The 27,395-nt window shown below is 45.5% G+C and overlaps 1 protein-coding gene across 2 annotated transcripts in view; it reads left to right on the top strand.

Annotated features, from left to right (window-relative positions):
• Positions 1-27,395, top strand: part of LOC118780774 (inositol 1,4,5-trisphosphate receptor type 1) — a 120,547-nt gene that overhangs the window by 73,284 nt on the left and 19,868 nt on the right. For both annotated transcript variants that reach the window (XM_036533457.1, XM_036533456.1), the window contains 9 exons: positions 11,680-11,863; positions 14,096-14,349; positions 16,117-16,317; positions 17,236-17,346; positions 17,937-18,032; positions 18,722-18,856; positions 19,995-20,102; positions 22,324-22,516; positions 25,814-25,936. In XM_036533457.1, coding sequence (XP_036389350.1) covers positions 11,680-11,863; positions 14,096-14,349; positions 16,117-16,317; positions 17,236-17,346; positions 17,937-18,032; positions 18,722-18,856; positions 19,995-20,102; positions 22,324-22,516; positions 25,814-25,936 — 1,405 coding nt within the window. The remainder of the gene's footprint in view (positions 1-11,679; positions 11,864-14,095; positions 14,350-16,116; positions 16,318-17,235; positions 17,347-17,936; positions 18,033-18,721; positions 18,857-19,994; positions 20,103-22,323; positions 22,517-25,813; positions 25,937-27,395) is intronic.

The raw sequence follows: 27,395 nt of genomic DNA, 5'->3' as shown, positions 1-27,395 counted from the left end.
AGAAAAGAAAGGAAAAATGGAGGAGGGAGGGGCAGTTGATTCTAGGGCAGACTGCATAGAGTGTGTGTCTGTCTGTGTGTGTGTATCTGTGTGTGTGTGTCTGTGCGTGTGCGTGCACGCACGCTCTTGCACAATGAGCCATCTTGCATAATCAGATTATATTTGCATTGCCAGTCTACCTGCTAATGCCTCCGCTTCCCACGGCCACATACAAAGACACTCACGTGACTTGGTTACATAAGGGCTGTTCGTGCTGTTTGAATGAACAATACAGAGTGTATCAGGCTCCAAAACATTCCAAACCGAACTGGGTCAGGTTTGCCGCTGGAAATAGGGCGGTGCAGGGAACCCCGCTGCCGTCCTACAGGGAAATAGGAACTCCCTCTCCGAACTCTTTCATATAAGAGTGCACTGCAAAAGATACGTGACAGAACAGGGTTCATAACTGCTATAGAGCCTTTCTTAAGTCTATGTGACAGCGTCTTGGCTGGTGTCCTCTCCGAATGTCTGCCTGCGTGGGCTAGATCTGGAGCGAAACCGAGCAAATAGGCCAGGTCCGTCTGCGATTCCTCTGCGACTGTCAGCGTCTTCAGTAAAGAGGGGTTGATATAAGAGATGGAGAAGAAGAGGGAATGTGTTGGGAAGGAAATGGCAGTGCAGTTCCAGGTCACATGGTTTCTGTTTGGCCTGATGGAAAAGATGTGCGAAAACCGCACATACCCGGAACGTCAAGGATCCCACCTGATTTCCACGCTAACGGTGGGAAAAACCCCCTTAAGGTGACTGACAACAGTGGGCTATATCTGATCATTACGTGTCAGCCTCTATAGCAAACTATGAATCAACTCACAGCAGCCCGAGTCCTTGTTCCACCATGTAGCCATCCACCGCTGTGCACCTTTTTTCAGCTCGTGATGTCGTTTTCCTGTCTGGCAAATATGGATGTTCTATTGCTGTTGCCCAGCTTACACTCACGTATGCTAGCATGCTGCATGGTACATTCTCTCTTCTGAATTATTTTGCATGCATTAATAAATATGCAAGTATGCACTATGCATCAGTTGTGAATGAACTTCTGTGGTATAGCTACCTAAACATTGGCATTTTGTTCTCAACTGTCAAGTTAACTTGCACAACAGCACATCCAATAGTTAATGCTAGTTTAATACCTAAAACAGATAGAAAATAAAAATAATATTCAAAGAATACAGTTTGCTGTCTACCTGCTTACATTTCTATACTCTGGCATACTCAAAGTTTCCACCACTTTTACCTTTTTAAATTGTACTGAAAGCTCCCTGCATTCACTTGAATGATAATTGGATAGGAAACGTGAAACACTTCCTGGATACTGTGCAGTCGATTGGTCTTCCTTTTTCAACAATCTAGTATGACATCCAAACACACTGAACCATGCTATCAAGGTATGAACATACCAGATGGCTGCCCATGATTGATAAGTGTACTACATAGCATGCTAGTGTTCACTTTAGTACACAAAGAAGACAGGGACTTTACCTCTCAGTCTCTCCACATGGTTCAAAACTTCACTCATACTATGTTTTTTTTATAATTGTAACTGACATAGGGAAGTCACAGACAGTTCCAGCTGGAAGACTTCAAGGAACTGTCATGATGCGGTTTGGAGTTACCCCTTGATGACTGCATTTTTTGAATCCTTTGGAGTCTTTGTTGAAGCTGTAGCTTGCAGTATAGTTTGTTTTGGCCTTGGCTATTGGAGACACTTAATGTCATCGGCAGGAAATTTTGAAGGTTTTTTTTGGGTTTTGTTTTAATCTTTTTTTTTTTTTTCTTCCTTTTTGATGGCAATGAAAGGCCCAATCACTGGCCCTGTGTGGTGTCAGTTCCTCTTGGGCTGCTTTGATATGAAAGCCAGTGGCTTTCTCTGTAGCACAACCTTACTGTGCAGGCCTGTTGTATAATTTTTTGCAGAGTTTCTACAAGAACAAATGCTCTTTGTTGGCGGATCACGTATGGCACACAGGGAAATTCGAAACGTATCAACAGACGCATCTCATCCCTCCCTCTTACGCAACGCTGGGCCGCTGCCCCTGTTTCTGGACAGAGGGCTTTTTGTTGTTTAATGAAAATCAGGGCAAACTTCGCAAGCCTCTTTCACAGCATGGTCTGTTTGTTTGTTTGATTTGAGGTAATCCAGTGCTGGGGCTGAGCCGAAAGTCATCCGTCCTGAAGTTTGAGAGTATACAGACCACAAGCACCGGGGGCAATAGGACAGCCGTGTTGCAGAGTGCAGGGGGAAAGTAGGCCAGGTCACGGCCTGCACAACCCCTCCCTCCCTCCCTCGTGCTATTGGACATAGATTTTGTTTCCATGCCAGCTTTTTTTTATTATTATTTTACTGACGCTGTTTTTATTGCTCTGTGCATTGTTATCCTATAACTGATCAGGGACTTTCCCATAGTGTGAGTATAGGGATGGTGCAAGCTCTTTTCCTGTAAGGTCAAGAGGACCCAGTTTTCTTATAGAATCACCCGGAGAAATGAGAAATGATTAGCGTGCCGGGTGGCCAGTGAGTGTCACTCCATAATGTCAGCTCAATGGTGATAATGTAGTTAAAAATGGGCTGGTCAGTTTCATGGTTTTCTGTGGAATCGTCAGTTCACTTCACATGTCTGACCATTGTGGTGTAGCTCTTGAATTCCTTCACCTGCCTACGCTTGTCATGATTTCTGACTGGTCATTGTCGCTTGGGAAGTGCAGCTCAGGGCTTCTCAGCGCGGCACGCTGCCTTGTTTTTCTATCATCTTGGCTGCGGTCTCCGTTGTTGTTGCTGGTGTGGGCGGCGGGTCTCGGTGACGCTGTCTGGTTCCAAGTCTCTAGTGGCCACCAGCTGCCCACGCTGCTTCCTGTTGGAGTCATGCCCCCTCCCCTCAAAGGAACATCTCCTTTATTTAGACCTACCTCTCCCTCAGAATGCCTCCCAAAGCCAATCATTCCGACCCAGGCACCATTACAGCTAATTTTTTCCCCCCTCTCCAGGACTATAAATAGGGAAATGCCCATGGTGTATTATGATACATTCTATTGTTTTCCTTCTCCTACCCCCTTCCCTCCCTTTTTTTTCCTGCCCCCAGCTCTGAAGGGGCAGACATGGGGGTGGGTAATACCAACCCTGGGGTGACATGTGGCTGCTATCCCCATCACCGGTTTGCTTCCCACGTATGCAGACTGACAGTCGATGACAGGAGGCAACCACTGGTGACAGAGAACATTTTCCACGTGTCTTATTAGGGATTTAATAGCTCAGATCCTCTGTGAGGGAGCGTTGTGGCATACCGGCAAAAACAACCAAACGTATAGTGAGAAACGTACAGGTCTGAATATTAGCACTGAACTTAAAGCATCCATATCACAGGGTCCCCACATATTCCTTTGGTGACATTGTCCCTGCACAATAAGATTTGTGTGCATTTACGAGGGACAAAGCTTACAGGCTGTTAAGCCAATCCTGGCGCTTTGATTTTCCATTTCATGTTTTGAACTGCAGCTGAAAAGTCCTTGGCTTCTCAGAACCACTCAGTTCCGGGGAATTTAACACTACCTTCAGCAGTTTAAGAGTCACGTCAGTCAACTATGCTGTTAAACGTAACATGGTCATAGGAGACACATCTGAGCCTCAGGTCTCTTTTTTTATTTTTAAATGCCCATAGCTGAAATCCATGAGTGTAGAGGATGTGTGTGAAGTTAGTGTGGTGCTGTGCAATAATCTGCCTGCTGTAAAGCATAGCAGGTTTCAATGTATTCAACAAAACAATGCAAATCCAGGTCAGTCTTTTATGAAAAACAGGTGATTTGCCATTGGATTCCTACAGTCTAATTTCAGAAACCACCGGATGCTCCTGGGTTATGCTTTCTGTTTTTTGGTAGCGAGTGTTTGTATTAAGTCATCCTTGAGAACATGAGATGCTTAGTAGGGTCATGCACTTTCAGAAAGATAATGCTTGAGGTTTTTGGCTTTTTCCTCAAGGTATAAGTATGGTCATGTCGGACAGTGGAGATTTTTGCCCAAAATGGCAAAGTAATTGCAAAGAACTTTTTAATTATTCGGAAGATGCAGAGTGCTTAAAAGCGCTCTTATGCTAGTAAGATAAGCAACATAGAAAACTGAATTTTTCCAGACACAGAACACTGTCCCTGTCTGGACCAAATTGAAATGCAGCAAATGTCCGCATTCGGTACAGCCCCAACCTTTTCTCATCTGCAGTGTGCCTCTGAGTATCTTCTACACTGTAGCAGTGGATTGTCTGTTCTTTTTGTAATGGTACTGTTTATCTTGGCTACCTCCATTCTGAAGGCAACTTCAGTGGTTGTTTTTTTTTTTTTCCTTCACTTTCGTCACTCTACACACTACAATATGCACATGCACTTGACATGTAAGTTAAGTTTGGGAATTGCTAAGTATCATCCCATTAGTTTTGAACCCAAAAACCTGCTTGGTTGCAGTTGGGTATTTAGGTCCAGATGAACACATGAAGACATTTACTCTGACCTCAAACTGCAGAAAATGAATGCATGTAAATGCAGAAAATGAATAATGACTGAAAACTAACCAAGCAGCTTCTTCCCCATGGTGATAACCTCCATCACTCCTCTAAAATATCTTAATGGATTCCTTACACAATAACAAATATAGCAGTTAACATTAAATCAAAACATGATCCACAGACCATCCACAGCTCTGTGATGCATGCCCTCTGGCTTAAAGTAGCTTGTCATCGTCAGTGTTCTCAGAAACACTGTTGATAAGCGCCCCCCCCCCCCCCCCCTTTTTTCCTGCTGGGTCCCATAAGACCCGGTCTTTTTGTGACGGTTTACACTCCCGCATGTGCTGCTTTTTTCTCCATCTGCAGTCTGACGCCTTCAGAGCGACACATTTTGGAACAATGTCCCTGCTAGAATTGAGCTGACATGAGGACGGGTCGAGCAAACTCTACTGTGGCAGGGCACGGGGGGAGGGATTCCTCTCCATTGAGGTATCAGGGTTCATTCAGCTACGGAGGGCAGCGTGCACCCAGGTGCCCCTGCCTGCACAGTGCGCTGTGGCAGTGATCCAGCACCTGGGAGCAGCAGTGTTGGAGCAGGCTCCATCGCTTCCAGGTAAAGTATTAATAGAGCTCCTGGCTCAGCAGCCAGGCCAGCTCTCTCTCCTGCCACTCTGGGCATACAGGGGAGGGGAGGTGGAAGCTGGTGCCTCCCCCCCCTTAGCAGGGGGCGGTGGCCCTGCTTGCTTATCGGGAGATGAGCTGCAAATGACAGCAGCGAGAGTGGGGAACACCTCCTGGGGTAAGCAAAACAATCTGCTTCTGCAATCAGAAAGCAGGATCAGAGGCCCAGATATCCAGAGCAGCAAAGTTTCCCTCTCATGTTGATCAGATCCCTAAATATTGTAATCAATGAGAAAGCTCATCTTTGTCAGTTTTTTTTTATTAGGATATCTTTTAGCCTACAAAGGGATCGTCTTCCAAGAGACTTTCAATAACCTGCAGTATAAGGATATATATACAGCATGCAGGATTTAGAATGAGGTTAAAAGCACATTACAGCATACATGACATACACTATATGAATTAACAAAATGCACAGAAATTAAGACAAAATAAAATGTTCATAAAGCAGGGACAGTTACGCAGTGTTGAGTTTCCTCTGTTACTTAGAGGAGGGTCACAGTGCAGTCTGGGGTTGGGGGGGGGAGTATAGGGATATCTCTGGGTCTGAATTGCATACTTTAAAACCTTGTCATTAGAGAACTCAAGAAGACCCAAAATAAGGAGTGAGAAACTGCTCATTACAGTTTGTCTCTGGGTTTGTTGACAGGTTGAGTTGTGCACCTGCTGAATGTGGATATCTCAGACGCCCTGCGCTCACGCAATGCAGTTAACTATTAGCTCATGACCTACATACCAAACCGAAATAACGTGGTCACCCACACACAGCTGCATACGCGCACACGCGCTTAAAGGGGGGGTAATCTGCGGATGACATAGGGACACGATTAATAAAAATGTAACCCTCAAGGTGCACCACATGCTGCCATGTTGCTGTAATGGCAGAGCCTAGATCATGGTGCTTGCATGTCCTGAAGACTGGCTGGGCTATCGTGAGAGGGCCTCTGTGAGATCCGTCTGGTAGAGCCTGCACCGTGGTGTTACATAAGAGGACAGCCAGGCTCACACACAGGACCCTCACCCTGACCTCTGCTCCGCTGCACAGGGAAAGCGGGTCAGGTGTCGCCGCCTTAATGGGCGGTTAAATCCAGCAACATTCCCCACCTGCTGCACCTCAAAGCCAGCACCTCCCACCTACTCTGATTACAGCAATCAGAATGATGAAGGGTTTTTCCGGCTATTTCTGCCTTAGTCATATCAAAACGGTGGAAGCGAATTCCGCTCAAGGCCCCTCGCCAGTCGGGTGAGGTACCAAAAGGAGGGGATTAGGCTTCCAGCTGGCAGCCGGCTGGTTGATATCATGCGCATACCTCACTCTTCATCACTCGACACTCTTTCTAACCCGATTCCAAGTAATCGTGTGTAATATGATTGCATTGTACAGTTTGGCCTATTACCTCGTAGCGCTGTCTAACGGCTCCAGCCAGTAACTGCCTGAGCCAGAGGAATAGTCTCACATCAGGAATGTAAGGGCTTGCCCAGAAAGCCGCGGGTCTTGGCCTGTCCTTCACGTTTGGAAAATGTTCTCTTTTTTTTTCCGCTGCACTGCGCAACTTGGCCAGTTCCAGTAAAAGTCATTTACGATTCTGCACCTGCATTCAGGGACCCGGGAGCAATGCCGAAGCCAGAAATCTGGTGGGTCCCTCAGTTATGGCATGTAGTGTAGGATCCCATACAAATAAGTCTCTTCAGTCTCGTGTTAGAGGGAGAGACGACTTCTCATCCTGCCTGGGGGAACCGGGTCATAGTCGTCAAGCGTTTGGTCTGCCTTGGCTCTTTATTTAGCTGAATTCATTTTTGCCATGATAAATCAGTTTACCTGGACTGTCAGGTGCAATTCAGTTGCTCACTGAAGTCAGCATCCTGTCTATCAAGGACTGAATCTTAAGTCCAGGGTCCAGAGCCACAAAAGTACGAATGAATTCTCCCAGGCTATCTGACTGGCGCACAAAGTGACCTTTGAGCAAGCCTGGACCTGAACGCCCATTTCCAGACAGACAGTGTGGGCGAAGCTGAGAGACGACCAGCAGGAAATACCCATAGGCACTTCCTGATACGGACGTGTGTGTGTGTGTGTGTGTGTGAGAGGGAGAGGGAAAGCGCGCATGAGGGAGAGAGAAATATTGTGAATGACATTTGCTTCCCCGAGTCCACCGACAATGGCTACCCGCCCACCCGGTGCCAGCTCCGTTAGCCGCTCCTCTCCGGCGCGGCGGCGCTAATGCCAGCCTGGGGAGGCGCGGCGCTGAGCGGAGCGAGCCCTCCGCTGATTACAGCCCCCTTTCCGCCGTGCGCAAGGCTGCCTGGAGAGCGGTTATAAATAGCTGTTATATAACGTCCCTTTGTTGATGCCAAGTGTCGGGACAGGAAGAAGGGAGAGAGAGAGAGAGAGGAAAAAAAAGAGAGAGATGCGGCATGACCTTGTTTTTCAGAATAGACCGCCCCCGCCTCCCCTTCGCTAAAATCTTACTCCACTGTGGGACCGTCTCTAAAAAGGCAGACAGGATTTTTGCCATGTGGTTTGTCCGGGGGGAAGGGCCCGTCGCAGGGCGGGAACCCTCCGGCTCCTCCCTAGCGCTCTACAGCTCCGTCCACCGCTTTGATATGAAATCAATCCCTCTGGCTCGGGATGCAGTGCTTCAAAGCAGTCGATAGCACATCAGAAATTGTGAAATTCTGAGTGATGATATGCAGCACAGTTACTCAGAAGCAGGGGGATCCTCTTTGAGAGATGGAGAGAAACCCTTCATAGACTGTTCTAGGTCACCAGGGAGAGAGTTTGAATAAACACGCCTGATGGTTCCCTCGGAGAGGTGACCATTATACCAGTTCCAGCCCAGAGAGAAGAATATTAACCCAGCAGGAACCACCCAACGTTCCTCCCCTTCTCTACTACCCTCTCAAGCTGAGAGATTCCCCACTCTCACAGGGCTGGGGGATCAGACTCCTCCAGACACGCCTGCTCTAAAGCCCCTGGCATGTCCCTGCACCTGAGAGCTGCAGCCGTTACCCAAAACTTCCAGACACCGTCGATATTTATGTATTAATATTCTTCCTGCATTTGCTTTTGATGTTTTGTGTTTTATATCCAATATATGAATATCCAATAATGCACATTTACTGTAAATAGATGTAGCTTGACTGAAGTGCAGAAACATACAGCAAGGGGAACACCCTGGGAGTGACTGAGAGGTGTGTGTTTAGGAGCTTGTGCCAGAGCTCCTCCTGCACTCATGAGAACAGGAGTTTTCACACAGTCCCCTCAGGTCCTGCAGTGCGTTTGCGGACCGACCCCGGTTGACGGAGTCAGCTGACCCTCCCTGCCCCCCCCCCGGTCTCCAGGCAGAGCGCGAAGGTGTGTGCGCTGGTGTGCGTGCGTGCGGGCGGGCAGGCAAGCGAGCGTGTGTCTGTGTGTTATGTAAGAGGCTCAGGGCTCCCGGGAGGAGTGCAGTTTGCAGGGAAGGCACAGCGTAATCCCAGCCTTATTACTGCTGTCAGCTCCACCGGGCCCCTCCCACCGCCCTCCCCAGGGGCTTCGCAGGGTCCATCCGGCTTAGGGCCTCTGAGTCTCCACAGGGGACACCAACCCACCGCTGTACTGCAATATATGTCTGTGTGCATGTGTGAGTTCTGTTTGCATGTGTGTGTGCATGTGCGCGTGTGTTTGTGTCTGTGTGTGTGTGAGAGCGTGCGCGCAGTGAGCGTGAGGGCCACGTTATGTGAGCAGATGGGGGCGATATGTGTGGAAGTGACAGGTTGCTGGGGAGATGCGTGCCCGCTCACACTATGGCTAAATTAAACCCTCCCTGCTGCCTGCCTGTGTGTCATCAGGCAGTTTATTCCGCTGTGCTGGCTGCACAGCCAGGCTGTAATGGCCATGGCAGAGTGGCTATACGTGCAGGGGGTCTTGTGCTTGGCACAGCACCAGAGCGTGGCGGTGGAGCGGGTGGCAGAGTCTCTCAATGAACTCGTGCACACAATTCTGTATCTGACTTCTCTCGTTCTGTCATGATGCCATCCAGTCCTCTCCATAGTTTATTCTCACATGCCCCATTGCAAAACAGAAATTGCCTATTGTGTCATGCATTACTCTCACCTGTTCTGTCAGGTGCTCTGATTACCTTCCCGTAGGTAATGTGTGGTGAAATTACACTAACATCCCACCCCCGTTTGAAATGTGATGCGTAGTGCTATGAGCACAACAAATACAATGTACAGTTTATGGCAGAGAAACATAAAGATGTCATGCTTGAGCAAGCTGCTGCTGACACTGAAAGTGCTGGTTTGTTTTTTTGTGATGTTTTCCGCCTGCTGTCTCTGTCCAGGTCAGCTGATGACATCACCCCAGTCGTGTGACAGATCTTGAGTGATTTGTTGTCTGCAACGGAGTCATGCACTTTACAGCTCAGTAACCTTATTACGGCATTTTCTCTTCAGTCAGTTACATAATCTGTTTTCTTTCCTTTTAACATTCTTCCAGAAGCTTAGATTTAATACACCATACAGGCATTGAATTGGAGCATCTCTTTCAATATAATGCCTCTAAAAGAACATTTCTGTTGATTTTTATGCACAAAAAAGTAAAAAGAAAAGAAATGTGAAAATGTTGGGCGCTGAGCAGGAAATGGGATGGAAGCATGAAACCCTCCCTGGAGGGGAATTACTGTAGGTTGATATCCGGGTGAGCCAGCCCTTTTCCTGTGTAGGGAAGGTTGCCAGATCTGCATGGCAGATTGCTTAAAGGCTACCTGTAGCACTGCATGCTTGTGTGCACAGCTGGATTGCATGTGATCTGTGCATAGTATACAATCCTCATGTTCTGCATGTGTGTAATGATTAGCTATATGCTCTATCAACACACATTTCTAGCTATCTTGTGTGAGTTTGGGCAGGCTTTGGTGCGATAGACATGTCAATATGCTTGTGATATAAAAGAAGAAGGTTACCTTTCATAAATGGCATAATCTGACATACAGGACAGTTCTGTTTATGAAGGTGGAGCGTACATTTTGCAGGCTTTATCTGAGGTGGAGCACCAATCTGGCAAGCTTCTCTCAATCTCAGACTGAAATCTCTATCAGTCTAGACATCAAGTCTTTAGTTTCTTTTTTTTAATATATTTATATGTGTATATATGTGTATCTTTCTTTAGAACTCAACTAGAGCTGGGATTCAGCCACTTTGGCCTGTGCAGGGCCTTCTCTGGTTTAACAGAGACTAAGCCCAGATCTAACCTGGAAATCAGGCTGGTTATGCAACAGGCTTTCAGAATTGGCCTAGATACCAGCTGATAACTCACTCTCCCGCCTCCTGCCTTCCCCCTGTTTTCTGCACTCACTCCGTGCCGGAACTGATATGTAGGGCAGGATTTTCCTCCTCTTTTTTCCCACCAGTGTAAATGTGCGTGTGTTGCAGCTCTGTAAATCTTCCAGTAAGTGCTCAGCAGATTACAGGCCTTATGTAATGCAGTCAGGATTGTTAAGTGAAAATGGGACAAGCTATATCAATTGCAAAAGGAAAAAAAAAAAAAACAACATAGTGTCCCACATTGGCATACTCTGCATGCATACAGCGCAGGGCACAAAAATGTTTACCAAAAAGCTTCTCTAAAAAATCTGTATGACTTCGTCCCAGTAGCTGCACAGCAACACCACGGCTTGTTAGTAAATCAAACCAGTATTAATGGGGGGGGGCTTTTTTTTTTTCCTTTTTTCCCTTCAGTGATCTTTGGTTATGCAATGGGCTCACCCTACTTGTTGATGAGACATGTGTGTTAAGTTGCAGCTATCCCAGATGGGTCCCCTACAGATAGTGCCCTGGGGTTTGTATCGAGCTGTTTGTCTCCCAAGTTCACAGTCTGCCAGTGTTAGATTAACTTCAGCGACCTGGCTGGCCTCAGCCCCGCGTCTGTGGCCACAGTCTCCCCGGGAGGAGCAGGTTAATGGTGTAACTCGGGTGTTGTGAAAATCAGGTGAGCGACACGGGTCACTCAAGGTTGTTTCCATGGTAGTTTGCAAAGTGTTATATAACCGCAGCATAGCTGGAAGGAGGTGGAAGAGGGCCAGTAAAGATTTCACAACCTGATCTTCACCTTGAAGTCTTCAAAGTGCAAGGCAGTCATGCAGAATGTTAACGTTGACTTTAACAAGTGAATCAGGAATAAGGGAGGCAGACATTTTAATATGGAGTGCCCAAACACCTTTTTTGGCATGCTTTTGCCTGGCAATGACAACTCTTGGCTCCAGTGAAAATGTGTTTTTAGGAGTATGGTATTTAGTTTGGCAGGTAGCTTTATCCAGAATAATTTTGTGTTAACTAGTAGGTAAATGTGTAGCATATGAGAATAAAATGCAGCTTGAATATATAAATTCCACATTACCGAGTGTAAGTACATGAAATCAAATATTTGTATGTTATTATGTTGAAATTCTATTTGTGTTTCCTCTCTTTATTTATCTACATTTTTTTGTAGCGTTCTTTCTACTGCCGTCTTACAGAAGACAAGAAATCTGAAACGTTCTTCAGGGTTTTCTATGATCGGATGAAGCTGGCCCAGCAGGAGATCAAGGCCACAGTGACGGTCAACACCAGTGACCTCGGGAATAAGAAGAAGGATGACGACAACCTGGACAGGGACATGCCCTTGCGGAAGAAAGGTCAGGGGTCACCTGGAGAGCAAACTGGAAATGGGCGTTGTGCAAATAGAGGGCAGTCTCTTTCTGGCACAAGACAATACAGGACAAAATAAGATAACGCACAAATAAAATGAGATCTCTTTGCATCTTGTTTTATTTATGTTGGGAAGCACTTGTACTGTATGTCAGTGCAAAGGTCACCTGAACTTTACAGAGAAAGACACTTTGGCCTTTGAAACACACTTTGCTGAGGTGCACGCATTGCAACAGTAACACTGTTTTGGAATATGTCTAGTAACCCCCCCCCCAGAATTATAGCCACATGTCCCTGTGTTTAAGTTTGATGTAAGATTTTACTCACGTACAGTGCCATAAACATTTACTGATATCCCTGGCTAAATAGGAGCAATTATATGTTGCGAAAGAAACATCTACACATTCAATATTTTTTCTGCTTACAAAATAAATAGGTTATGCTTTATAAAGTAGCATAGCATCCAAATATCAGTTTGCATTTGATGTTGTTATACTATTATTTTAATACTATAGTGTACTATTATACTACTCGCATTATACTATTTCAGAGTACGGTCATATTGTTTACAAGCAATGGATTTTTTCCAGAAAACACAAGGGTCACTGTTATTCACATCCATGTTATTGGTATTTTGTAAGTCACGCACTGGCCTTGGATGACGCTGACACAACACTGTCATGTTTTTTGTTTGTTTTTTGTTTTTTGGTCATGCGTTTTATGAGGTTCTGGCACATCTAGGAGAATTGCCTCCTCTGGCAGAATTGCTTGAGGTCCTTCAGATCTTTTGGTTGTTGTTTGTGGAGTCCTTTCTTGAGTTTAAGCCCTTGAATGTTTGGTCGGACTGAGGTGGAGATGATTAGCTGAGAATGTTTATGTTTTGTTTATGCCACCATGTCTTTATAGATCTGAATGAGTCCTAGCTTGTAGGTCACTGCTATGCTGGAATATCCATTTTCAGTCAAGTGCCTTGGCAGAGGGGATCACATTTTTGGCCAAATGTGTTGGAGTTCATAATATCCTCTTTCCTAACAAGGAACTACTGCAGGACCAGTAGATGCAAAACAACCGTTAAACATAATCATCCTCCCACCTTAAACTTAGTAAACCTTCAACATATTTCACAGTGGGTTCCTTCTCAGCATACATATTCACCTTTTTACACCAAACATAAAGCAGATGACCATGTGCAAAAAGCTCAATTTCATGTTACCTGACCATGAGACATGCTTCTGGTTATCTTGCAAATTGAAATTTCCTCTTTTTGTGGTCTGCCTTCAAAAAAAGCTTCTTTATTGAAGCACAGTCAATGCAACAGTCATGCATGCAACCATAAATGTTTCTTTCTGATGCCTGAAGCCAGTTTTCTGAAGAGATCTCCAGCTGTTAGCCTTGGATATGTAGTTGTCTCCCAAAACACTTGTCTCACAGCCTATGGTAGGATTCCTGACAGAGTTACAACTGTACTGCTAGCCTTAAATATCTAAACAGTGGACACTACAGTGGAAAGCAGCAGAATCTACTTTCTGTGAATCCCTTTATTGTCATCTTTACACTTGTGAAGGTCAGTGACTATCTGCGGCCTATCTGCAGTCTTCAGAGCTCTCTGACCTATACCATGATAGTGCATGCTGCTAATGAATCTCTCCTGTGTCAACTCCATTTATACCACAGGGAAACAGAAAGCCTTTGGATGTCTGTGTATAGTTCCAGAAGCTTCCATTGAACTTCCCATAAGCTGAATGTTGGAGTAGATTTGTTTTGTTAGATTTTGTTTTAAAGATTAGTTAAAGGTGCGAATATATGTGACCCTCATGTTTTCTTAATTAAAATTAAGTTTGTGTGAATAGTTGTAATTTACAGATACCATTCTAAAACAATTTTAACTGGAAGTATTATCCTATATGGTTTTTTGTCTTCTTTTCAGCATGTTTTTATTCCTGTTGCGTCATGAACATGAAAAATCGCAGAGGGCTGAGTAAATTCCCACAGTGTTCTCCCCAACAGATAGTCAAAACCCAGCATGTGCATTGAGAAAAGCGTTGAATGAAGTCCCAGCAATCAACAGGCAGTTCCTATCAGGAAAACATGTTTGTTTTAAAAGCCCGCAGTGTTTTGATGGCGGAATTCTTCAGCTATACAGTTTGTTCTTCCCAAGTTCACTGTTTGTTCCCGGTCTCTCCCCCCACCCCCAAACCCCGGCCCCCCGGTGGGAGCAGTGAAGGACGCAGCCGTCGTGGTAACGGAGGAGGTGCGCGAGCAGCTGTTGGAGGCCTCCTCTGCCACCAAAAAGGCCTACAACTCGTACCGGCGAGAGGCCGACCCAGAGGAGCACTTCGCCTCCACCGACGGGCACCCCAGCGGGGGAGACAAGAGCCAGGGGGACGGAGAGATGAGCTTCGTCATCACCATCATGGGGCCCATCCTGCGCTTCCTGCAGCTGCTGTGCGAGAACCACAACCGCGACCTGCAGGTCAGCCCACCAGCAGGGGGCGATGCATAAACAAGCCTGAACAATGGTGGAGGGCTGGACCTTGTCATTGCCGCAAATTATTTATTTGCAATGTGCCCGACATATAGATTATTGTTTCTTGAATCTAGAACTCTGTGAGCCTACTGTGAGCCAGGGGCCTATGAAGAACAGCTATTAATGTTTTGAAAAAAATTAATTTATCCATATAATAGTTTATTTTAAACACATTTAGCTGCTTATGATATGTCTTAAGGGAACCTGATGACTGAAGATCTCCCACAGCATTTCTTTGATGCTTCAACTATGTCAAATTTCATATCTGGGGGAATATAATATATGGATACAGACATGCAAAGAACATGGTATATGTGTAATTCAGATGTGAATACATATGTTTTATAGGACATATTTGCCTCATAAATGCAGTCCTTTGCCTGAACAACCCTAATGAATTCATAATTCAAGTTATGAATGTAGCCCAGAGGCAGAGCATCTGTAGCTTAGCCAGAGAGCTTTCTATCTTGGAAACTGTGTCTTTCTCATTGAAAGGATAGGTTTCTGTAGCACACACAGGCTGAGGTTCTGCCTCAGTGCACAGCCAGTCTTTGAGATGGAAACTTTTTTGTTTTTTTGTTTTTTTTGGTCTTGTCTGTGTGGGCTTGGTTTATTCTCCAAGGACTGCACGCATTGATCCTGCACTAGATGTCAGCAGCCTGCAAAGCATTTTAATCACGATTTAATCCCATTGAGGTGTTTAAAAATGAAAATGTCCAACTTGTCACAGCGTAATCCTGCCATTAGCTGAACACCTGAATGATTACCAGGTGACTCACCATGCAGTTTTTTTTTCTAAGGGCTGAAAGTCATCTTGCCTTCGCTTTTGTTGCACCATTTAAGAATACCAAATCTATAAAATATCAAACTTTTTTTTCTGTCTGGGCTCACAACAGCACAACGTGATACGCAGTCCTTCAAGTCTGGCTTCTATTTGTGACATGGCTTTTTTCATAGAGCTGGAATTCTGATTATATTTTGTAATCATAAAAAACACCTTGAAGAATTTTAATAATTGGCAGAGCCCTTTGTATGCCTTAATTCCAAATTTGGGAACTCATTAGTAGAATCCAAATTGAAGCATCTGTGAATTTTGTGATTTCTCTTGGGGGTTGGGGGGGGGGGGGGGGGTTTCACCTTAACATTCTTAATAGAGGTCATATGTGTTAAGGCCACAATCAGGCAGGATTGTGTTTTCAGTAACCCAGTTTCACTGTAGCATAGCACATTGTGCCATGAAACGTGTCAAGTAAATCAGGATCAGTGCAAATTATGTGGTTTGAAATAGTGTCACATTAGCTTTGTTTCATGATACCTGTTTAAGATTAATATGGTTGTGCTTGCTCAAGTCTGGCTTGTTAAATCGAGATAAGTGTGCATGTCAGACCTTCCAGAGGCGTAGTAGATTCCAATCTCTGATTGATGAAAAGGGAGTAAAGGCAAGAGAAAGGAAATAGGACTACATTGCAGATGCAGATTGCAGAACTGTTGGAACGGTAAATTGTAGCTTGTCTCAGGTATCAAGGGAGGCAAGCTTGTAAAAAGCATCCTTTTAGACATCATGACTAATTATTACAATCTCTACTGATTTCAGCAGTAAATGCGTTGTGTCTCTGTTCTACATTCACCATCAGAATCTCTGGTCATTCACTGAGGTGCATGCAAGCAAGGCGGCTCAGGCCCCTCTCATTTCACCTTCCCCCTCCCTACCAGAACTTCTTGCGCTGCCAGAACAACAAGAACAACTACAACCTGGTGTGCGAGACGCTGCAGTTCCTGGACTGCATCTGCGGCAGCACCACGGGTGGCCTGGGCCTGCTCGGCCTCTACATCAACGAGAAGAACGTGCGCCTCATCGTCCAGACCGTGGAAAGCCTGACCGAGTACTGCCAGGGCCCCTGCCACGAGAACCAGGTCAGACCATGGGCCCGGTCCCGGGGATCGGCATCTGCTCACACAGTTTACGGGGCCAACTGCACTAAGTCTGTGAAGTTGTTTACCCACAAAGAAGTGAGATCTGGTAACTTTGGGAGTGCGTTTGGCTATGATCTGTTTTAATGATGTGCCTTGGCAGAAGTGTTTGTTTTTACACACCGTATAATGAAAGCACACATGTGAATGCTCTCTTGTTTGTATAAACTGATATCTTGGAGCCATAATGGCAGGGTATGTCTTGTTGGTAACATTGTAATTAAAAATGTCTCACTTTGGTTCTGGGGCTGTATAATTAGAGGATTATTTCCGCACTTGTCAGTATTTCAAAAGCTCACTTTCACTGTATAATTTTAGGTGGTTCCAGGCATTGAACTTGTGTCGGTGCAGAGTGTTGCTTTGTTTTGTTATTTTTATTTCATGGTAATACCCATTGTTGATGTCATAAAAGGACGGTTCTCAACACTGTCCAGGCTACCCACTCTTGCATGAGAGTATGATATAGCTTGGGTCCAGATTCAGGCCATACTTTTCTTTACTTTCAGAAAATGGTTTAAGCAGGTGGTAAGTTGTATTTGTATTGTATTTAATTGCATTATTTAATCTCTTGAACACCTTTTACAAATGAAAAAGGGAGTCTTAAATTCAAACCAAATTTGTATGCTGCAGTTGTATATTACAAAGGCCTTCATAGTATACAAGGTATTCAGAGTATACTGTTGCCATTTCATGTAACTACACAGCTATTATTTCTCTCTGCTGAAGAGCAACTATCTCATACAGCCATTTTGTTTTTCCTTTGGGCCTCTCTACTGAAGTTGAGAACCGTTACAGTGAAGGAGTTTTGTGATCAATTAGTACTCCCTGCCACCACTGATTGCACACCATGTCGTCTTCTAGAACTGCATTGCCACTCACGAATCAAATGGAATCGACATCATCATTGCCCTCATACTCAACGACATAAACCCACTGGGGAAGAAGAGGATCGACTTGGTACTGAAGCTAAAGGTGGGTCAACTGGCCAACTGTATTGAAGATCCCACACATGCGCACCATCTGTGCCCCGGTGTCCCACTACCAATGGGGACCGGAGGTGAAATTGTCAGTTGCTGTTCAACCTGGAGAACTCATTCATCTTCAGTGCTGTTCCGCTGCCAAAATAAACATCTGTAAATCACTGATTCCACAGAGACCTACGGGAGACTTTTTGTTTTGTTTGGAATAAAAAGGGAGAAACTAACTGTATTTCACTCTGCCATATTTATACAGGTGTTTCATCAGGTCTAATTACATGCATTTTCATACATAGTAAGTAGTACATTTAACTTTGGGGTTCACATTTATCCTGCCTCTGCTTAATGATAACTCTGGTTATTTGGAAAGGAGCACTGCAGTTAGGTGGTGGAGACGTGCTTCATCTCCTGTCTGCGTGAGAAAGTGGTTATCAGCTCAAGCAGTTCGACAAAAGGAGCTGCAGCTTGTGTTTGTAGGGAAGGCCACAGAAGTCACCTCTCTCTCTCTCTCTCTCTCTCTCTCTCTCTCTCTCTCTCTCTCTCTCTCTCTCTCTCTCTCTCTCTCTCTCATGCTTTCTTTCCCAGAACAATGCCTCTAAGCTGCTACTGGCTATCATGGAGAGCCGTCACGACAGTGAGAACGCAGAAAGGATTCTGTACAACATGAGGCCCAAGGAGCTGGTGAGTCCAGCAGCCCCATCACTTTAACCCCATATGCAAAGGCTGCTCACCGAATTTGACTTAGAACTGGACCTTTTGCCTCTGAGGGGGTGTAAATTATAGCAGGCGATGGATAGGTCCTTTCTCCTGACTTGAACTTTGCGAAATGAACCTCACTCAGTCCCCTCTGAGGGGCTGTGATGAGGGAGAAGAGCACTCCCGCTTGGAGCAGTAGGATTTCCTGAGTGTGGGATGTGCCACTTCACACCTCTCAGTGGTCCACCCTCGCAGTCTCTGGTTCGCTCCTCAGGCGAGGCACAGGAGTCCGAACCAATGGCACCCTTCCGCTCCTCTCCATCTCCGTCCATTTTCCGCTTCAGCCAGGAGAGCATTTTCCTTGTTCACATCTCAGAACACAAACAGTTTCCTTAAGGCAGTGCTCATTTGAGTGCTCTTTAGGGCTGTTTATGTAGGACTTCAGTCTAGGGTCAATTATTTATTTTTTTGAAACCTCTCACTACTCAGTTGTTTTCATTTAGAGGTGGGAGTAATGTTAGAATAAAGACTTCAGGAAGCTGTCTGCGGTCCAGCTCAGAACAGAGCACCAGGCTGCCTCCAATCTTCTCCCACAACAGAAACTGCACGTCACAGAGCATCTCCCGGTGTGTAGAGCACACGCGTGACGGCCACACTGCGGTTGCCGTTCGCAGGTGGAGGTGATCAAGAAGGCTTACATGCAGGGGGAGGTGGAGTTCGAGGACCCCGAGGAGGAGGAGGAGAACGGGGAGGAGCATGCTGCCTCGCCTCGGAACGTGGGCCACAACATCTACATCCTCGCCCATCAGGTACGGGGTCTTTTCACAGCATAGCCGCACCATGGCACCACTTCGCTCCAGTGGGAGAAAATATCCACTGTTCAGCTATGCTCATTAGTCCCTTCCTGCTCCCACTCACACAAACAAAACAGCCTCCGAGATAAGACTGTCTTAAGGCCTGGAATGGGCAGAGAATGAAGTTGGGATGGGCCTGGCTAATGCTGGATCAAAGTTTAATAATGATGAAATTGTATTTTCTTTATTCGGTCCTTATGCACAGTGACTTACAATTCATACTTTTTTCCATATTTTGTTAAAATTATACATTCATACAGCTGGATATATACAGTACCAAAAAATTCTGGCCTAGTACATAGTTCAAGGAATTCTGGATACAGGTATTCCTCAATATAGGGGGTGCAGGAGGTTTTCACACTCACACTCTCTCACACATGTACACTGACACTAGATGCATCTGTATCCCCTGAGGGGATCCTGCATATTCACTGCACTTCTAGATGAAATGGCTCCTATGGAGAACCCGGGTTCCTTTGAGAACTATTATTGAACACACATGCATGCAAGCACACACCCATAGCTGCAACGATTTTATAGCTATGTATGTGTGGTTGTCATTGGAAGTTTGTAAACACCCTGTAATACATGTTCCATGCCAGCCAAATTACACTAAATTAATTGCCAAATTAATACACCCCCTTGTGCAGAAACGGGTGGTTTCTCTTCAAGAACAGCTGTAGAAAACAGTGAATATCAGAATAAACTGGAAGGTAAAAATAAGCATTGTGAAAATCCTTGTTGGGGGAAACTTAATGGTTTGTTTCCAAATAATAAAAAAAAACTTAAAATGCAAAGAGCAAGTCAGCAGATGGCAGTAAGTTGTTGTAGTCTTTCATACTTGATACTTGATAAAGGTCAGCTGGGGGATGTGTGAGACATTTATGTCTTTTCGGCGCTGGGTGGAGAGAGGTCTGAAATGCTTGTAAACAGAGCATCCTTCATAAAAACCACAGTGGTGCAGTGCAGTCAATTTAACAACCTTTAACAACTTGAACAACCATGAGCTGCTTCTCTCAGAGGTGTTGCACCTGCCTTAACCTTTGTGGTGTCGTGTGCACCTCCCTAACCCTTTGACCCTCCCCGCCCTCAGCTTGCACGACACAACAAGGAGCTGCAGGCCATGCTTAAACCCGGAGGTGCCAATGGAGAAGGGGACGAGGCCCTGGAGTTCTACGCCAAACACACAGCCCAGATTGAGGTCAGTGCCACGCCTTCGGGTGCTTGCACTCATCCGGTTCAGCCGTCTCTCTTCACGGAAAGGGGAGAAAGAGGGGGAGGAGCCGAACTCCTCCCGGAACACCTCTCCTCGGAAGACTGGTTGCAGCGGACCGATTGCGGTCTGGCTCTTCGCTGCGGGGATCTGTGTTTTTGTTTTTCAGCTCTTCAAACCCGAGCCAAAAGTTTAAACCGACTCGCCAGTAAACAAACTGAATCGCTGCCTTTTCAGATTTGATGGTCGTGTTGTTTTTGTGGCTGCCCCCCCCCCTTGTGAAAGAGAAGAATTAAAATGCTTACCAACACTGGCATGCGCGCTCGCATGTACTTTACCCTTGCGATTGAAAGAGAGGCTGCCTCCCTGCGTGTTCTTGTTAAAGCCGAACAGGAGGTTGCGATGCACAGCAAACGTGCTTGCGTATGGCAGTGCAGGAGCTGTGCGTGTGACACATACACGCAGTTTTAAAGGGGAATTCCGCTCGAAAACCAAAAATGGACATGTTGTTTATTTTTTCCAGTCTTAAGGACAGTTTTTTTTTTTTTCTTTCTTCATGTGACAAATCGGGGGGTTTTAGTTCAGAAACCAAGTGCATCATTTGAGGTTGTTGCATTTCTTGTGGGCACACCCTTTCTGGGACATGGGAGAAGTCTGACATCTGCATCACTGTGCACCCCGTTTCATTAGCGGTGGAGCCGAGGGACTGAAAGACAGGCATTTCCCCTATTTCAAATGTATGCCGCTACCAATACAGTGAAAGTGTGTGTCTCTCATTGTGACAAAAATAACACAGAATAAAATTGCGTTTCTTGTTATACTTAGTGAGGCTATCTAGAGGGGAGAACCAAGTGGCTCAAAGTGAAGAACTGGGCAGAATGCAACGGAAACAGTGGCAATAAGAAAATGCAAAACCAAATCACTGGCTAGCTAACTACCTGTCAATAACTCTATCTTGATTCCCTTGTCACTGGTTAGCTATCAAGCCAAGCAGAAAAGCTTAATTTTACAACCATTACATACAACCATCGCTCAAGGTCAGCTTGTTAGTTAGCCAGCTACTGTAGGCATACACTCCCCTACAGTCCCTGGCTAATATAAACTGGCTTATATTTACAAAGTCCGCCTCCAAGCAGGGTCAGTTAGTTTACTTTGCTGGGGACTATTCTGAAATACCATCCAATTTTTTTATATAATTGTGGAATTGGAATGGCCCTGTGGGGAGTCTTCTCTATTAAATGTTTAGAAATCAAATTATTTACCGTTGAAGCTTGTGGGATGTCATAATCCATTGGTGTGGGAGTCGCAAGCTCTGGTGTAACACCAGCTCCTCCCATTACTGTGGTGAATGAAATTTTATGCTGTCTTGACAGTTTGCTATTTTTGCCTTTTTTGTTTTGTTTTTTGAAGGCCTCTGACTCAGTGACCTACATACACATATGTTATATACATGCTGCTGAAACTGTTGTATAGTATGTAGACATTGTGGCTCCACTAAAAATGAATGGAGAGATCTGGTAGATGCGTGAGCAATACAGGAAAATGTCTAGAATACCAAGCAAGGTTTTGTAGTCGCATGTAAAAATGACAGAAATTGTTTTTGCTATATGCTTCTATATTCTCCAGGAAGCTGATTATTCAGCTAGGTGAACAGTTTGGCAAGATGACTGTCCAAATTAGCAATGTTGTTCATGATCCAGAGGACGTGACAATTTTTACCTGAAGATTTTTTTTTCCCGTCAAGAAAGCACAAAATCTCGTTCGCCACAGTAATGAACCAGAGAGGGCATGGCGCAGAGACGCATATCCGTTCCTGTTGTGTGCTTCTGCTCATACCAAAGTGCTAGATTTGTCACGTGAAATCATTTACACCAGCTGTTCTCAAGGTTAGAAATACAAAATCCTTTTTTTCCCATTTTTTTGGTCGAATCATCTTTTAAGATGTCGTCAACCCTCTGTCACGCCTATTGTAAGGGGGATATTTCAGTGAGTTCCATCATGTCACTAGATCTGAGGACATCAAGATGTCATTATTTCTCATTATTCATTGTTTATTGTGTTTTAATTATTTAGTACATAGTAATATTTACTACGTTGTAGTTATAATTAATGCTAAAATGTATATGTTTGATAACAGGTTCGTATAGGGTCTGCCTATGTGACCCCAGGCAAGAGGCTCTCGCCATGACTATGCTCTGCTTGTGTTCAGATCGTGCGGCAGGATCGCACCATGGAAGAGATCGTCTTCCCCGTCCCCAACATCTGCGAGTTCCTCACCAGCGAGTCCAAGCTGCGCGTGTACTACACCACCGAGCGAGACGAGCAGGGCAGCAAGATCAACGACTTCTTCCTGCGGGCCGAGGACCTCTTCAACGAGATGAACTGGCAGAAGAAGCTGCGAGGTACTCCCCTGCACGTCTCCTGTCCCCGCCTCGCTCCTGTCGGCCGGCTGCAGGCCCTCGCCCCCTCACTGACCTCTTCGCCCCCCTCTGCCAGGCGCTTCCTGTTTCGTTTCATTCAACCTAAAAAAACAGGAAGCGCTGCCCAAAAGTGAGGGGATGGCTGAGGAGTTGTGTAAAATCTAAGGCATTTGTAGGTCTGTGAGATTTTGACAACTGTGTGGAATGGTGTTATAAGAGATTACAATAGCACTCAGGTTTAAATGGATGAAACTTCAACAGTAGCTCATGATTTAGTGCACGATGGCATCACCCATGTAGCAGGCCCCTCAGCTTTCCAACAGATGACAGATGCACGTCCCAACAGCACTAGTACACATTGAACTGCTCAGAACAGGAGCTCTACCAATCAGCTGGAACCCTTGGGAGGGGCATCTTTCAAACAGGAAGAAGCTGACATTGCAGCTGCACTGATTTAAATGATGATAGCTCATTTATCCAGTGCTTCCATTTTCCACCATTATAGCCAGAATACATCATTCACCCGACGAGTGCATGGAAGTTCATTGGAAGTTCCTCTCCATTGAATGTGCCATGCCTCATTCCTTGTTGGATCAGGTCAGTTCTTTTTAGACAGCAGATCAGCTGCGTTTGTATTGAAGGTGGAATTTTATTTGATATAACTGTACCATCACTACTGCACTGGGCTTGGCTGTTTGGCCAGGGGGAATTACAGAGATCAAAGGGCAGGCTATCTTGGGGACTCTTTACAAGTAATGTAGGACGTGGTCTCCAAAATGAAATCTCTTGAGAATTTAAAGAGATGAGTGTAGGTGGCTGTTAAGCCAGTGTGCGAGGCCGTATCGAGGTGATTGGGCGTCAGGCCCTGACGAGATCAAGGATGAGCCCCCCGCACCAACAGGATTGAGCAGAGAAAGCTCCGGAAGCCGGTGGCTAAACATGACGTCTGTACTCAGAGCCCCACTGACACATTTCCCCGGATGCTTGACGTGTAGGGTTATCTGGGGTGGGTCGGGGCAGGGCGTGGGGCCAAGAGAGGAAAGCGTACGTGACTCTGAAAAACAGAGTAGATGAGGGGGAATGTGCATGCTATCAAAGACATTACAGTTGGAGTGGCGGAGGGAGCAAGAGGGACATGCATCTGGGCATGATCAGGGGCAAGATGGCTCCAGGCATTTGCCCCATAGTTACCTTCAAAATCAGTCCACACCAGCACTAACACAAAGGGCAGTCCCTTATGGCACGTAGATTATACGTCAATGAAACCATTTATTTTATGAGCTACAGCTCGCAGGAAGTATATATTGTTTGAGGACACTTTTTTAAATTGGTGGTACAGTAGCAGCTGAAGTGAATTTGAAGCTGAAACAACCCACTGAATATCATCGATTAAGATAACTTTTAAGCATACAGTACATCATCACATTGGCATGTCCACTATTCATGCTCTCAACATTATGTAATGGCTTCTGGACTTCAGTAATTTTCCCCTCACCGTTAAAACCGGTGTCTGGACGTTCCGGTATTTCAATGGTTTGGCACTGCATCTGTGAACCTACTTGTCAGAGTTTTTCATGCTAAGCGCATAAGACACTGGAATCTTAAAGGGTGCCTTTTCCCAAGTGCTATAGGGCACTAAGAATTTGCCACACTGGGAACAGTTAAAATGTTATAGCTTTTATCAGCTTTGTGATTCACTTAAAACGGTTGCTAACTTGGACTGCCCTAAATTTACTTTATGAATAGGGGCCTTTTTTTCTGTTGTTCTCTTTTCTCAATGGGTGCTTATAGCAACTCGCTCAGTGGAGGGAGTTTCCAGATAACCCACAGCTGTGTTAGACACGTGAACACTATCTATATGAATCAGAACCGAGAAAAGCAGTTACACTCCCTCTGTCGCTGTCGTAACACACAAGAATAGTCTTCTGTTTCATATGAAAGGAAAAAAAATCCCCTTGTCTGTTTCCTCTTTTCCAATAAAACCAAACCGAAAAACCACTTCCAAAATAGCAGCCATTAAGTTGACGCCTTGGCCAAGTGTCTTGTTGGGAGCTCTAATTTGTGGCAGAGGTGACACCTCTGCAGACATTTGACCTGGTAAAACACCCCCTCCCAGAGTGTTGTCTTTAACCATCCCTAAAAAGCGTTCATGATCATATTGCAGGTTCAAGATTTTTTTTTAAACTCAGTGATTCTGTTTTGGCAAATTCTTAATGAGTGACTCATTAAAATATGTTTACTTTGTTATTGATTACTGAGATTTTTACATTTTTCTGAAACTTGTATATGTTTTGTGATAACTTCTACTGCATTAATATGAGCAGACCCTAGGCAAGTGGCAGTCCTTTGTTGACTGTATGTACGCTGTGGATTTGCTTGTCAGGGAACTTCAGAAGCTTGTAACTATTTGAACTGTGAATCTGCCCTCGCATCAAAGGAAAATTCACTCCCAGTGTTGGAGTAGTGGGCACTGGTAGTCAAATATTCACCTGCATAACCCCAGTCCTCATAACCCAGATCATAGTTAAGCCATTTAAGGCCTGCAGGGTCACATTCAAGTTCCATCAATTAGTTAAAGAGAGCCTGGTTTAGAATCTCTGCCAGTTTAAGGTTTCAGTTTCGGAAATGGGAAGCCGTTTGTTTCCTCACACATTTGGAGGGGTGGGGTGGGGGGATGACACTTTTTGGTTTTTGCATGGCATAAGAAAGCAGACTCAAGCACTCCGCACTCTTCATTTTGTCATGTTCGTCCTGTAGCTCCTGCCACAGAGTTGTGTTGACTAAAGTGTTTCTGAAAAAACGTTGGCAGGCAGCACCACTGGCATTGCTATTAGTCAAAAAGGGCAGGTTGTCAACTCTTGGCCGGTGTTCCTGCATGATTGAGGGACATGACTCAACTGAGCACAACCAGGAAGGAGGAAGGGGTGACATCCAAAGAGACATAACAACAAACAAGATGGCATTTGTGAGAAGGTCTAACATTAGTCTGTCCTCTCCATTTGGCCTAGTGTGACCCACTCTTCACATATAGTTAATAGCCATAAAAGATGTTGAAAAATGGTAGTGCATAAAAATGGGGCCCTGTGTTTTTTGGAGGGAAGTCTGTTTGTAGTCTAAGCTCTGTTCAGAATGTTTCAGAATGCACAGGGTTCATGTTTTGTGTGCATGTTTATGGGGAAAGGGTTCAGAGTTGGTGCATTCAGAGTGGCTCGTTTGAGGGTGGCATTTTGTGGACCGAAGGATCTCTGTTAATGCTGTCCGCTCTCTCCCTGTCTGCAGCCCAGCCAGTCCTGTACTGGTGCTCCCGCAACATGTCCTTCTGGAGCAACATCTCCTTCAACCTGGCCGTCCTCATGAACCTGCTGGTGGCCTTCTTCTACCCGCTGGAGGGGGTGCGAGGAGGTGAGTCAGGGCGTGGGGGTGGGGGGAGGTGTTTAGCGCTGTTTTGCTCATCATCCTTTTTGTAGAGCTCCGAAATGCAGGTCAGTGCACCGCCTGCAACATTGTTTGCGGTTTGCAACTTGCAGTGTCAAGGCAGTTCTGCCATCTTGAGCCTTATGCTTTAGTCTTTTCAGGGCTTGATGAAGGAGAAGGAATGGATTTTTTTAAATAGAAATTGCTGCAGTTTTCGTCTCAGGAGAAGACATAGTTGTCTTGTATAATGTGTATATAATGTACAAAAATTCGATATAATGTACGAAAATCATTTCAGATTGCATAGCTTTGTCTCAGTGCCAGATCATGCTATTATACACAGGAGGGCTTAAAAAGAAATGTCTTCAGTGTTTTCTTGTTTCTTACTGGAGTTATTTGATTGTAGTGGCCCTTAATGAGTATTTTTTTCTTTCATTTTTTTGTGTGATAAAGATTGCTCCTTTTTTATTCACTATGTTCACTCACCTGACTCACCTGACTACTTACTATGTTCAGTCAGGCTGTTAGAAATAAGTAGAGCAAGAGGGTACATCACAGAGATTGATTTACACCAGCAAAATACTGGCCTCTGTGATGCTCTGCTCGGAAAGTTGCACATGAATAGAAGACAGCTTTGCCATCATGTAATTTAGACGTCTGTTGCATGACATTATCATGTGAGTAATTAACCCTTTCGAGGCTGAACCTGGCGGATGGGACTGCGTTGTGCTTAGCAACAAGGACACGACGTGCATTCGCATGCCAGACGGCACCTCCTTTGCTTCCGACCTGCGCGGTGAGGTTATTTTAATCGCGGGAAATGACGGCGTGTTGCTCTCCCCGCTTCCAGCGCAGCGGGCGTCCCTCCCGCGTTGGCGGGTTGGCATGGGAGAGGCGTCACGCCGTCGCTAATGCCTGCTCCGAGGTGTGATTAATTAAAGCACTGCTCGCCGCATGGCACAGCGGCACGAGCCAGCGGGGCTCCGACGCCGCCGGCAACCTTTGTCACGATCCGACGCGGCCGCGGGTGCCCCGCGAGCTGTGTGACAAACCCGAACTTCGGCCCGTCACGGTCGTTAGCCTCCCTCAAGATGTGCAGCTTGATGCCCGTCGGCAGGGCTCCGTGCACCATGAAGCAAAAAAGTTTTCTGGATTTGAATATTCGTTGCAGTTACACGGTATGTCCCATTCCCACAGCCAAACTTGCAAGCAGGACTCAAGCGAGATCCCCTCTGAATTTTATTTAACAATTTAACAGAATTTGGTCCTCCGTTTTACTGAAAGTAGAAGACAGATTTTCAGAGGCAGTTATGCAACTTAACAAATCAGATTTGTCCCAGTCGCAAGGGTCAGCGCCCCCCCTTCTCATGACCCCACGGCCGCCTCGTCTCGTGGTCCCAGCGCAGGGGGGGAGCTGTCACCAACCACAGCGGGGGGCCCCAGATAA

Source organism: Megalops cyprinoides, chromosome 7 (assembly GCF_013368585.1).
Source record: "Megalops cyprinoides isolate fMegCyp1 chromosome 7, fMegCyp1.pri, whole genome shotgun sequence".
Lineage (NCBI taxonomy): Eukaryota > Metazoa > Chordata > Actinopteri > Elopiformes > Megalopidae > Megalops > Megalops cyprinoides.
The sequence above is the reverse complement of the archived record's forward strand: the minus strand, read 5'-3'. Positions and strand labels throughout refer to the sequence as shown.